Source organism: Brachycentrus maculatus, unplaced genomic scaffold (assembly GCF_059751285.1).
Source record: "Brachycentrus maculatus isolate JH-2025_06_01 unplaced genomic scaffold, ASM5975128v1 h1tg000543l, whole genome shotgun sequence".
Classification (NCBI taxonomy): Eukaryota; Metazoa; Arthropoda; class Insecta; order Trichoptera; family Brachycentridae; genus Brachycentrus; species Brachycentrus maculatus.
This window is the reverse complement of record NW_028281287.1, coordinates 854,525-866,308: the sequence shown is the minus strand read 5'-3', so window position 1 is coordinate 866,308 and position 11,784 is coordinate 854,525. Positions and strand designations below refer to the sequence as shown.

Here is an 11,784-nt window from a genome sequence, read left to right as displayed (position 1 = left end):
CATTTCCATTTTAAATCACTTAAAGTAATCAGGAATTCCAGCTTGTAAAATTGTTACGTTTTGGTGCGATTTAATGATGTCCTATTGGTTTCACACAGGATTGGTCACGTTTTATCGCAACTTTAATTAAGATTTCGATAGAATACAGTAAACAGGACAAATTAGCATTTCAATGAAATTTTGTGCAATATTGGAAATGTAATTCAAATTCGATTTTTTTGAAGTGAAAAACCTGAAATATGTACGTATCTGTGTAAATGAAATTAAATCAATGACCTGATTATTCTAATCCACCTGAAACATGATATCATACCGATTAAGTCGGTTCAAAATCTAGGTTGGTACCCACCCAACTACAATTTTGCATAAATTATACGTGGCTTTTAGCATTAAAACGTTAATAAATTTGAGTCACTATATTTTTTGCCACCTCCGTAGTGTAATGGTTAGCGTGTTTAGCTACCGTGCTGGAGGTCCCAGATTCAATTCCTTTGGAGGAGTGTAGATAAATTTTGACGATTTTACACTCTAATATTTATTTGATTTAACCCTGGACTGGTTACTGAAGCACAGGAGTGATTACCTTGCTTCAATGAAAGTAAAGATCAAGATAAGGCGCAGTGCCCTATGCGCCATGTTGTACGGATAAGGGTAAGAAGAATTTTCGATAAAACACATTGTCAAACAAAGACTTTTTATTATATATTTTAATTGCCATCTAAGGGACAATTGTTAAAAAAAACAAGTACTTTTTCTAGCTCATCTCTTTCAAACAAATACTATTCCCATTTTAATGCACACCTGCAAAAAAAAACACATGTTTTCTTATAAAAAATAATATTAGAAATTTGATAAAACACTCTCCTTATCATTCATTGTCAACTTTGTGTAATACCTCTTTTAAAAACACTTATTCAATGAATGATAAGGAGAGTGTTTTATTACCATACCACAATGTTATCAATAATGTTAATGTACAAAAAAATTAAAGGCATAATTATTGATAATGATCTTCAGGTATTTTTCTTCTTTAAGTTGCTATTAATAAAATAAACTTTATGGTTTCGTTCTGTATTTCAAGACGATTTTTTTTTTCAGGCATGAAAGAGCTCCAACATAAATGTCCTCCGTCTCTAGTCTCTGGTTTGGCGGGAAATGTTTGGTGGAATTGCCTCCAGAGCTCAACTTTTCATTTGCTCTATAATACCTTTTCGCGTCGTAAACATATTTTATATGATAACGTGGGGAGAAAAGTAAAACAATTCCGCGAATATAGTTCCGCAGCGAATTGTAGTCAAGTCGTGGTGTTCACAAAGAAAGGTACTCTACACTAAATTTTTGATTACATTTAATTATTTGATTTATTTAAACTTCATGTACAGAAAATAAATAAGTACATTAAAGGGCTTATTGCTTAAAAGCAATATCTTCAACCAACCAAAAACAGACTAGTGATATTGGTCAAAACGTTTAATACCATATACAGCTGTTTGCAATCAGAGGATAGATAGTACTTCAACATTTGAAAAAACATAAATTACAAATTGATGATAATAGGGAGGCAAAGGAAAAAGGGAGTTTAGGGAAGGAGGTAGAGGGAAAAACTAAGGGAGGAGGTTTGATGGACAGTTAGGATTCTAATGATAAAAAGTCAAACATAATAAATTCAACTACTACTACTACTACTACCATCACGCCGTTTCCCCGCAGGGGTAGGCAGAGAGGATGGAACGCCACACTCTTCTGTCCTGACATACACTCCTAGCCTCCTTCACATCCATACATCTAGTCATACATGCCCTCCGATTACGCAGACTTTTGACACCGCCAGATTTTAGGTTCTGATTGATCTGATCGTGCCAAGTCTTTTTCGGTCGTCCACGTTCTGTTTTCCCTCTCACATTCGCCACATATATTTTCTTAGTCATTCTCTCGCTATCCATTCGCTCCACATGTCCATACCACCGCAAAGAGCTCTTTCTAATCTTTTCAATTATTCCTCGTTCAGCCTTACATTCCTTTCTTATATCATCGTTTTTAATTCTGTCATACAATGATTTTCCACACATTCGTCTGAGGGAGCGCATTTCAACAGCATTCACTCTGCTTTCATCCTTCCTTTGCCAGTTCCATGTTTCGCTTCCATACATTAGTGTCGGTACTAGCACGCCGTTGTGAACCGCTAGCTTGGCTTCCATGGACATATTCTTATTCCCAATCACTCTGTTAAAAGCACCATTTATTCTATTCCCTGCATTCACTCTTCTCTCAATATCCTTATCCACTTTTCCATCCCTTGTGAACATGCTTCCTAGATATAAAAATTCTTGCACCTGTTCTAGGGATTCATTGTGCACGATAATCTTACATTCTGTCAAATCTTTCTCTCTTTCAAACACCATGACCTTTGACTTTCCTTCATTCATTGCCAGATCATTTTCCATACATACATCGTACATTCTTGACACTATTAGTTGCAAGTCCTCCGCGCTGCTCGCTAGCAGTACGGCGTCATCCGCATACAGCAAGCAACTAACAGTTATATTCATCATTTTCGCTCCGACTCCCATACTTTCAATCTCTTTCATACAATGGTCCATATAGAGATTAAACAACCATGGTGACATTACACATCCCTGCTTTACGCCTTTGGATATTGCAAACCATGATGTAATGTCCCCATTCACTCTTATACTAGCTGTGCTGCCCTCGTAGAGGGAAGCAACTGCTTGTATAAGTTTATTGTCTACTCCATATTTTTCCAGCACGCTCCATAATTTTATCCTATCAACCTTATCATACGCTTTCTGCAGATCCACGAAAGCACAGAAGAGTTTCTGATTTTTAGCCAAAAACTTTTCCGTCAGCATTCGTAGTGCAAAAATTTGATCTGTGCAACCTCTTCCACTCATAAAAGCACCTTGCACATCCCAAATCCGTTCTTTCGTCACCATTCTAACTTTTTCAATTATAATCTTACTATAGAGTTTACCGACAGAGCTTAGCAGGCTTATCGCCCTATAATTCCCACACTCTGCGCGAGATCCCTTTCCCTTGAATAGAGGCATGATTACTGCCCGTCTCCAATCCAGAGGTGTGTATCCTTCCTCAAGACACAGGTTAAATAGTCTGTGAATCCATGTGAGGGTGGTCAGTCCACCACATTTTACAAACTCTATAGCAATATTATCATACCCAACAGCCTTACCGTTCCTCATTAATTTTAAGGCATTCGTTATTTCTGACATACTTATCTCACATACCATACCCTCACTCACCCTTGCCTCTATGGGTGTCTCGGTGGAGACATTGCCGTTACTTTCATAAATATCCATAAAGTATTCTTTCCATCTTTCTTTCACTTCACTTTCATTCGTCAATATTTTACCATCATTTGATTTGATAACTTTCATACCTCCATTTTCAGTCTCATTTTTTGCGTTCTTTACCTCTTTCCAGAAAAGCTTAATGTTTTCTTGAAAGTGGGTTGACATTTTCATACCTTCTTCTCTCTTTAGACGATCTTTCCGTTCTTTTACTCCCATTTTCACTTTTCTCTTACATTCTTTATACCGATCTTTCATTATTTTAAAAAGTTCACTCTTAACATCGTTAACTGCTAACATATTTAGCCAAGCATTCTTCTTCTCAGAGACAAGTCCTTTCATGCCCTCATCCCACCATGCATCTCCTTTTTTTCTACCTTGGATCGCAACTCCACATACACTCTTTGCTGACTCATACATACACGATTTGATGTGCTCCCAGGTATCGTCTACATTCATATCCATATTCCTTACATTCAATCTTTCATTCACTTCCCTTTCATACGACTTACTTACATTCTCGACTTGTAGTTTTTCAACTTTGACTCTAGATGAAACCGGAACAGTTTTGTTCCTGGACCGCCATCCACGGAACAGAATTACTCTCGATACGACGAGGAAATGGTCCGACTCCATTTCAGCCCCTCTAAATACTCTCGTATCGATTGTATTTCTCCTCAATCTCGAGTCAACAACAACATAATCGATTATGGTCCTTTCATTCCCTCTCTCCCACGTATACTGATGGATCCCCTTATGATCGAAAAAAGTATTCGAAATAAAGAGGTTCCATTCCAGACACAACTCGAGCAGACTATTCCCATTACCATTCGTTCTGTTATCACCAAACATACCTAAGGCTGATTCGAAGCCATCCCTCCGAGTGCCTACCCATCCGTTAAAATCACCTGCTAGAATCACTCTTTCATTCGATCTTCTATTTGTCAGCACTTCTCTTACACTCTCCCAGAACTCTCGTTTCACATCCTCAGAAGATGAGTTCACAGGAGCATACCCTATTACGATAAGGATACTCGTGACTCCAATCTTGAAGGAGATCCACATGAGCCTGGCACTTATACATTTGTATTCTTTCATACACTCTACCATTCTCGGGGATAGTAGCGCCGCGACGCCCTGACTCGCCCGCTCTGTGTCCTGTACTCCAGACCACAGAACAAGCGTGTCATTATGCTCCAACGTACCACTTCCCCTTTTCATGCATTCGCTTACACACACAATGTCTAGAGCTTTGCTCTTCATACTTTCGCACAACTCATTCATCTTCTTATCCATTCCTCCTCGGATATTCCAAGCGCCTATGCGGCATTCCATCCTCCTCTTTGCACCCCCGCGAGAGACGCTGCATAGTGGGTGGTGAGCCTAATTCAAGATTACTTTAAATTCTATATCTTTATCATTAGACATCTTTTACTACATATCTTTTTTTTTACCCAAACAAAAGTATTTTTTTTTATAATTCACGAATCAATTGTTTGAAACCAGCACATTAATTTACATATTTATGCAGTACTGTTACTTATTTTTTAAATTCTTTATTTGAAACTTTTTTCCACTTATTTTACTATAATATTTTATATTTGTAAGTTTTTATTTTTTTTGGAATTCCATATTTTTTTTGTTGTAAAATTATAACAAAATGCTTAATGCCATGGTTTATATTATTTAGTATTTTATGCTCATGCACAGGACATGCATATGTGGAATTTATCATTAATACTTCAAATACATTTATTAAATGAATGCATTGAAATTGCGGTAAAACATCGACAAAAACAATAAAATTATAATATATTTATAGGGAATGGTAAAATTGAAAAGAGAATAGTGAATACCTAAAATATAATACACGGTGCTTTAAATACAGTGAATTTAAATTTAAAAAATTATCAATGAAGCTAAACAGGCACAATGGAGTGCTAGTGCCAACACTGATATATAAAGCAAAATATCAAATTGGTGAAAGTAGGATGAACGTAGAATGATTTCATTAAAATGCGAACACTTTGACAAATGTGTGGAAATTCGATTTTTTATGAAAATAAAAATGAACACATTAGAAATTAATATTAAGGTGTTGAAAATGATTTTAATGATTTCTTAGGCAGTTTTGGTAAAATCTATCAATTTTAAATTTAATATATTTTATTTGGTATATACCACTATTTCTTAAAATCCATTGTGACACATTCGATGCAGTCAAATACGGTGTTTGAATACGATGCTGAATGCATCGAAACACGTGTAACAATAGATTTTAAGAAAAAACACATTTTTTTTTAATATTACGAAAGTTACGACGGTTTTAATATCTAGAAGGTACGAATGACGAAAAATAATAAATATATGGCAAATATTGAAAACTGTGTACTTGCCATTAAAAAAAAGTAATAACATATCGCTCACTCCTTTCAACAAAGTAATATATAAAAACTCGTTAATTTTCAGTTGTGCGTGTTTTTGGAATGCTCAGAAAATGTACGATATCCCAGCTAAAACGGCATATTTTTAGCTTTATATTTACCCGCTACAGGGCGGAAAGTGTTGTTTTTTGCATTTTGAAGAAAAGGTATTGTTTAATTATTTTTTTGTTTGATATTGTTTAAATATACTAAATATTTTTCAAATGGAGAAAAAACATTCAGGTTTAACCTAAAAAGATATTTTGCACTGTAAAAAGTTCAATAACTGGCTTGATATTTATTTTAAATACATTTTTTTTAAACTTTAAAAACGATATCCTTAAAAGTTGTTGAAAGTAGTGAGCGATATTTGAAATATTTTTCAATTCATTTTATTTATTCGTTTATAAATATGTATACGATGAAAAATAAATAAACAAACATTTTAAAAGAGCCTTTCAATTGCGCTTTTCGTCGGGTGTTTAAATTTGCAGAGTATAAAGCGAGAGGTCTCGGCGGGAAGATCCTCCACATTAAACCGGGTAAAATATTGCCCTAAACGTGGCAACCCCAGCGTTTCCCGCCAACAGAGTATTACGGTTGCCATACGAAATAAATAATCGGATTTGGGTAGGTGCCGGCTATTATTATTTCGATTACTTAGCCCTTTCGTTTATTGTTTTAGTAGATACATTACAAAACTTACTGTTTCGAATATTTGGTACTAAATTTAAGTATTTATTCATATTTATGTTTGTACTACACATTCATAAGTACTTTTTTTTTCGCAACATTTTGTGTGTGTCCAAACACGCGTTGACGAATCTGAATTATTTTTACATCTCAACATAGATAAAGAAGAATATAATTTATGTTAAGATATCAAATTTTAAAAATAACTACTAAGTGAAGAAACTCAGATTTACAAACAAAAATTTGAACACACCCAAAATATATAAAATAAGTGGTCAAATTATAAGCTGCTTAAATTTTTTTATCACGTTTTCAGGCGTCTCCCAGTATGTTAAATAGTTTTGGGTAATCAGATGGAATTTTGCGTACATTTAAAAGAGTCTCTCTTAAAATAAAAAGCTTACTCAAATCTACTATGGATACTGCCGCAAACTTACACATGAAGCAACGTATAAATTATATCACATATATTTGAGTTCCAAATTTTTTTTGTGGTGTGTTTCTTAATCATGTGTATAATGGTGAATGCTACACTCGTTTGGCGTGATTACTTACACCAGCCATTGACAGGTGGTATGCAATGTAAACACTCAGACATTCAAGTGGTTAAGTAAGCAGTAGAAATAATCGGCAGATATCTAAAGGAGATGCATGAATATGGAAGAGGCGAAGATTGTTTGCAAAAACAGATTGGTGTTCCGTTGAAATGATATATTTTTTAAAAGTATTAAAATATAAGACGAGTGTGGTTGGCAATAGAAGTAGAGAAAGACCAAGGAAAACTTACCATGATCTAGTAATTCAAATACTTGAAAGTGGTTAAGTCAGGAGTAATAATGTCGAAGAGGCGAGGAATATTTGCAATGACAGAGTAGTCTGGTGTTCTAATCTCTCTGCCTATCCCTGCGGGGAAACGGCGTAATGGTTAGTCAGTTAATTTTATCCCGAACGAACTAAAACGGATTTGATGTTTCCGAATGCTACTATATCATTAATTCTAGGTAACAATTCCAGAAACAGATAGGTACCTACCCAATCACTATTTCGCAAAAATAATACGAGTGGCATGGCATTAAAACGTTAATAAATTAAAGTAAATCGCCTGAAATCTGGGCGTGTTTTTGCATCTGCGCACGGTGGCCATTTTATTAAATTGCTTCAACAAAATGGCGACCGCAGAGCTGCCAACGTAACGAGTCCCTCGCGGGGAATACAAACGCGCGCAGAGTTGACAGCTCTGTAATACGAACATGCCGGCAATTGCCATTCTCTGTGATGTTATGTGCTGTATGTTAGAGGCCCTGTGTTGTAGAAGGTGTACGCTTAACAAAAACTAATATTATATTTTATGATAACTAGCAAGCGAAATTTGTAAGATGAGCGCAAAGTGTAGGTAAATATTATATAATGGACCTTTGTCAGACGGGAGGAATATCTAATTTAACATACTCAACCTATAAAGGATTGTTTTGTGTTTATGACAGCCGATATAATCAATATTTTCATTCATTATTTTCTTGTGATAAATTCGCCTGCGTAAATACGTTGTTTTCGTAAGCTGGCAATGAATAACGTCACAGAAACGATGGAGTTATTTTAATATTGGTAACATTGCTAAATTATTGGCGGCTGTATTTGTTGATGTCTATGTGTGAATCATATGGGTTAAGATCACGGTTCACTTAAACCAGCCCAAGATAGATCGTCAGCCCTGTAAATATCTAGACTTCCATATTCTACTGATGCAGAATACATCGAATCACGTGTCACAATACATTTAAGAAAAAGTGATATACACCAAGTAAAAATTAAATAATAATAAATAAAAAATCCATATTCTTCTTTGTCTTTGTTAAGATATCAATATAAAAAATATAAAATAGTTATTTCAATATTATAATAAGACCGAGAAAAACATGGCACGATCAGGTATGCCAAATACTTGAAAGTGGTCAGGTTAGGAGTCGTAACAATCGGCGGTATGTATGAGGAGATGCATGAACGTGGAAGAGGCGAAGAATGTTTGCAAGGACAGAGTGGTGTGGCACTCTATTCTCTCTGCCTACCCCTGCGGGGAAGCGGCGTGATGGTTAGTTAGTTTAGTTATAATAAAATATTTAAATATTAATATAAAATTTCAATAAAATAACTATAAATAAGCGGAAAAACTTAGATTTGTAAGTAGGTACCCTCGGTTTTCCATTTGACCGAAAACAAATTCAACGCAACAACCTTCAATTCCACTTTTGAAATTCGATTTCAAACGAATGTGATCTTTTCCATTGGCGAACCACAATTTACAGCGCGTTCGTATGTGTTCCGAACAAAAGCTTCAGTCTCGAGCACTCCGATAAAAGGGAAAATCGAAAAAGGATAAACCTTTTCGTATTCGCAATTTCCTCCAATGGGTGGGCCGATATAAACGCGCGCCATTTTCTCCCAGTCTCGCTTTGTGGCGGGAATGCACGGAATGTATGAGACGTGCGAACAAACGGAATGCTTTAAGGGTGTTGGAAAACGGCAGAATGAATTGCTAACCAGGTTTGGTTGAGTACTTTCATTAATTGATTCGGCAGTCACTTTGTGGTAGATTTTAAAAAATAGTGGTATTTAGTAAGTAAAACATTTTATTTTAAAACATATTACATACATAAGTCACATATGCTCTTACATATAATATTCCCGATTAGTAATTTCGAATTCTCATTTTGGGACATGGATTAAGGTTAATAAGGACTGGAACACAAATAATAATAAAGTTTAAAATATTTTATTTTAAATAACTAATACTAATAAATATAAAAACAATAAACATGTATAATAAATAGGCAAAAGAAGCATATTTAAAAGAAATAAATGAGAAAAACATAAGGTAAGAAGCATATTTTAAATAAACAAACGAGAAAATATAAAAAAATGGGAAAATATAACAAATGAGAAAGAATAAAAAAAAACATGAAATGATAAAAACGAAATAAGAAAATATGACTAATCACTACATATATATCTTTCCATAAAGTACTTTTTCAGATCATTTATTTTGAATCCCCGAATGGGTTTTATTTTATATATCGCTCACTCCTTTCAAGAACGTCATAAATCAAAAATCGACAATTTTTATTTGTTTATATTTTCGGAATGCCCAAAAAATGTACTATAACCCAGCAAAAGTGGCATACTTTTAACTTAATATTTACCCGCTACAGGGCAGAAAGTGTTGTTTTTGCATTTTGAAGAAAAGGTAGTGTTTAATTATTTTTTTAAATAAACTAAATATTTTTCAAATGGGGAATAAACCTTCAGGTTTTACCTCATAGGATCTGTGGCACATTAAAAAGTTTAATAAGTGGCTTGATATTTATTTTTAAAACATTGCATTATATTTTCAAACTTTAAAAACGCTCTCCTAAAAAATCATGTTTTTTTTATTTATGACGTTCTTGAAAGGAGTGAGCGATATGTCAAGTACTTTTAATTACATTTTAACATCTCAACATAATATGCACCTCAAAGAAAATGTCAAATCAATGTTTTTTTGAGATTTTTTTATTGATATCTCAAACATAGATGAAAATGAAAATGGAAATTTGGGGAAAATTTACAGGGCTTTACAATAACAAAGGACAGTCTAAAATATTATTTAAAATTTTGTATAAATTGATCAGATCAAATAGTTTTCTTACTTAATTTTATTAAATTTAGTAAGGAAAGCAATTTATTTTGTAAATTAAAAGCATTGTATCCTTTACACTCTCCTTATCATTCATCATTCTTTGAGTAATACTACTTTAATTAGCACTAATTCGTTACAACCGATTTTGAAATAATTATCCCATAATCAGGTCATTAAAATAACATTGTTACGGTCTGACATTTATAAAAAAAAAATTGAATGAGAATGATGAATTATGAATAATTTTAAACAAAAATGTTCTTGTCCTATACTTTTAATTACTCTATATTTTTTTGTAACTTATACTTATAACAACTTTATATTTTTTTGTATCTTGAATATTTACTTGTAAAAGCCCTCTGGGCGTTAGTGTGAATAAATAAATAATTAAATAAGTAGAGTGTTAACAAAACAATTGATTATAATGCAAATAATCCTCTATTTTAAATCTATATTTCACTCACTCCTTTCAACAACGTCATATATCAAAAACTTGATTTTTCAGGAGAACGTTTTTAAAGTTTAAAAATATAATACAATGTTTTAAAAATAAATATCAAGCCACTTATTGAACTTTTTACTGTGCAACAGATCTTTTTAGGTAAAACCTGAAGGTTTTTTCTCCACCTAAATAATATTAAGTATATTTTTAAAAAATATATATTTATAAAGTATATTCAAAATGCAAAAACAACACTTTCTGCCCTGTAGCAGGTAAATATTATGTTAAAAATATGCCTTTTTTGCTGGGATATAGTATATTTTCTTGGCATTCCGAAAACATGCACAACTGAAAATTGTCGATTTTTGATTTATGACGTTCTTGAAAGGAGTGAGCGATTTGTGAATTGTGGTTTGAACCCTAATTAGTATCACGTTTTTATAGATATCTTAACATAGATGATGGAGCGTGTTGATATCGTGATGTGATCACATCCAAAGAGATTTATTTCAGGTTTGAGAAAAATTAAAATGGCTGACGCGTCATCCAGGGACGTCGCACAGAAGTTGAAACAACGCGCTGCGTAAAACGCATTACACTATCTCACCGTAATGTCTCCCGAGGGAATCGGCGGGAAATGTTTTGCCGCCATTATTGTACTCGCCCTCTCATTGGTCGACTGGGGATCGCACGACGCACTATTCTATAAAGATACCGATACAGGAACGCCGCGATTGGATCCAGTGCCCACTAAACTTTATTTGGCGTCCGCTTTCCATGGATCCAGGAATGCGTGGATGACTGAATGAATCCAAGAACATAAAAGGTGTTGAAAAGCAGTAGAGGGTAGAAGGCTAGTGAAGAAAAAGAAGAAAGATAATTAAACCAGTTATTTTACTCACAAAGAATGTCAATATAAACAAAATTTAAAAATCTATTGTAACAAATGTAAAAATAACTTCTTACTTTACTTGGCGTCTACTCTCCATGGATTGAGGAATGCGAGAATGACAGGATGGATCTAAGAACAGAAAAGGAGTTGACGGGGAATTGTCGGATGTTGAAAATGACAAATATTTGACGTAAATACTACACATTAGTAATTCTTATTCTTATTTGTCTTCAAACCCGTATCATAACCCTGTCATTGCACGAAGGCGAAGAAAATCAATCCTACGCTTCATGTACCAGTTCAAGGTGATAAATAAAACACATTTAATTACTACG

General features: G+C 34.0%; 1 protein-coding gene across 1 annotated transcript; it reads right to left on the bottom strand.

The window, feature by feature from the left end:
• Positions 1-285: 285 nt before the first annotated feature.
• Positions 286-8,875, bottom strand: LOC148301561 (protein CFDP2-like). Its single transcript, XM_088273074.1, has 3 exons — positions 8,822-8,875; positions 3,843-4,709; positions 286-294 (listed from the first exon to the last, which is right to left on the bottom strand). The coding sequence occupies exons 1-3, from the start codon at positions 8,873-8,875 to the stop codon at positions 286-288; spliced, it is 930 nt and encodes a 309-aa protein (XP_088129200.1).
• Positions 8,876-11,784: the final 2,909 nt, after the last annotated feature.

What these genes read in the sequence shown, in the direction of transcription:
- LOC148301561 (XM_088273074.1), bottom strand. Translation starts at nt 8,875, where the DNA reads ATGGCGCGCGTTTATATCGGCCCACCCATTGGAGGAAATTGCGAATAC. An exon ending in GAAATTGCGAATACGAAAAG is followed by an intron (nt 4,710 to 8,821) that starts GTTTATCCTTTT and finishes ATCTTGAATTAG; the next exon opens with GCTCACCACCCACTATGCAG.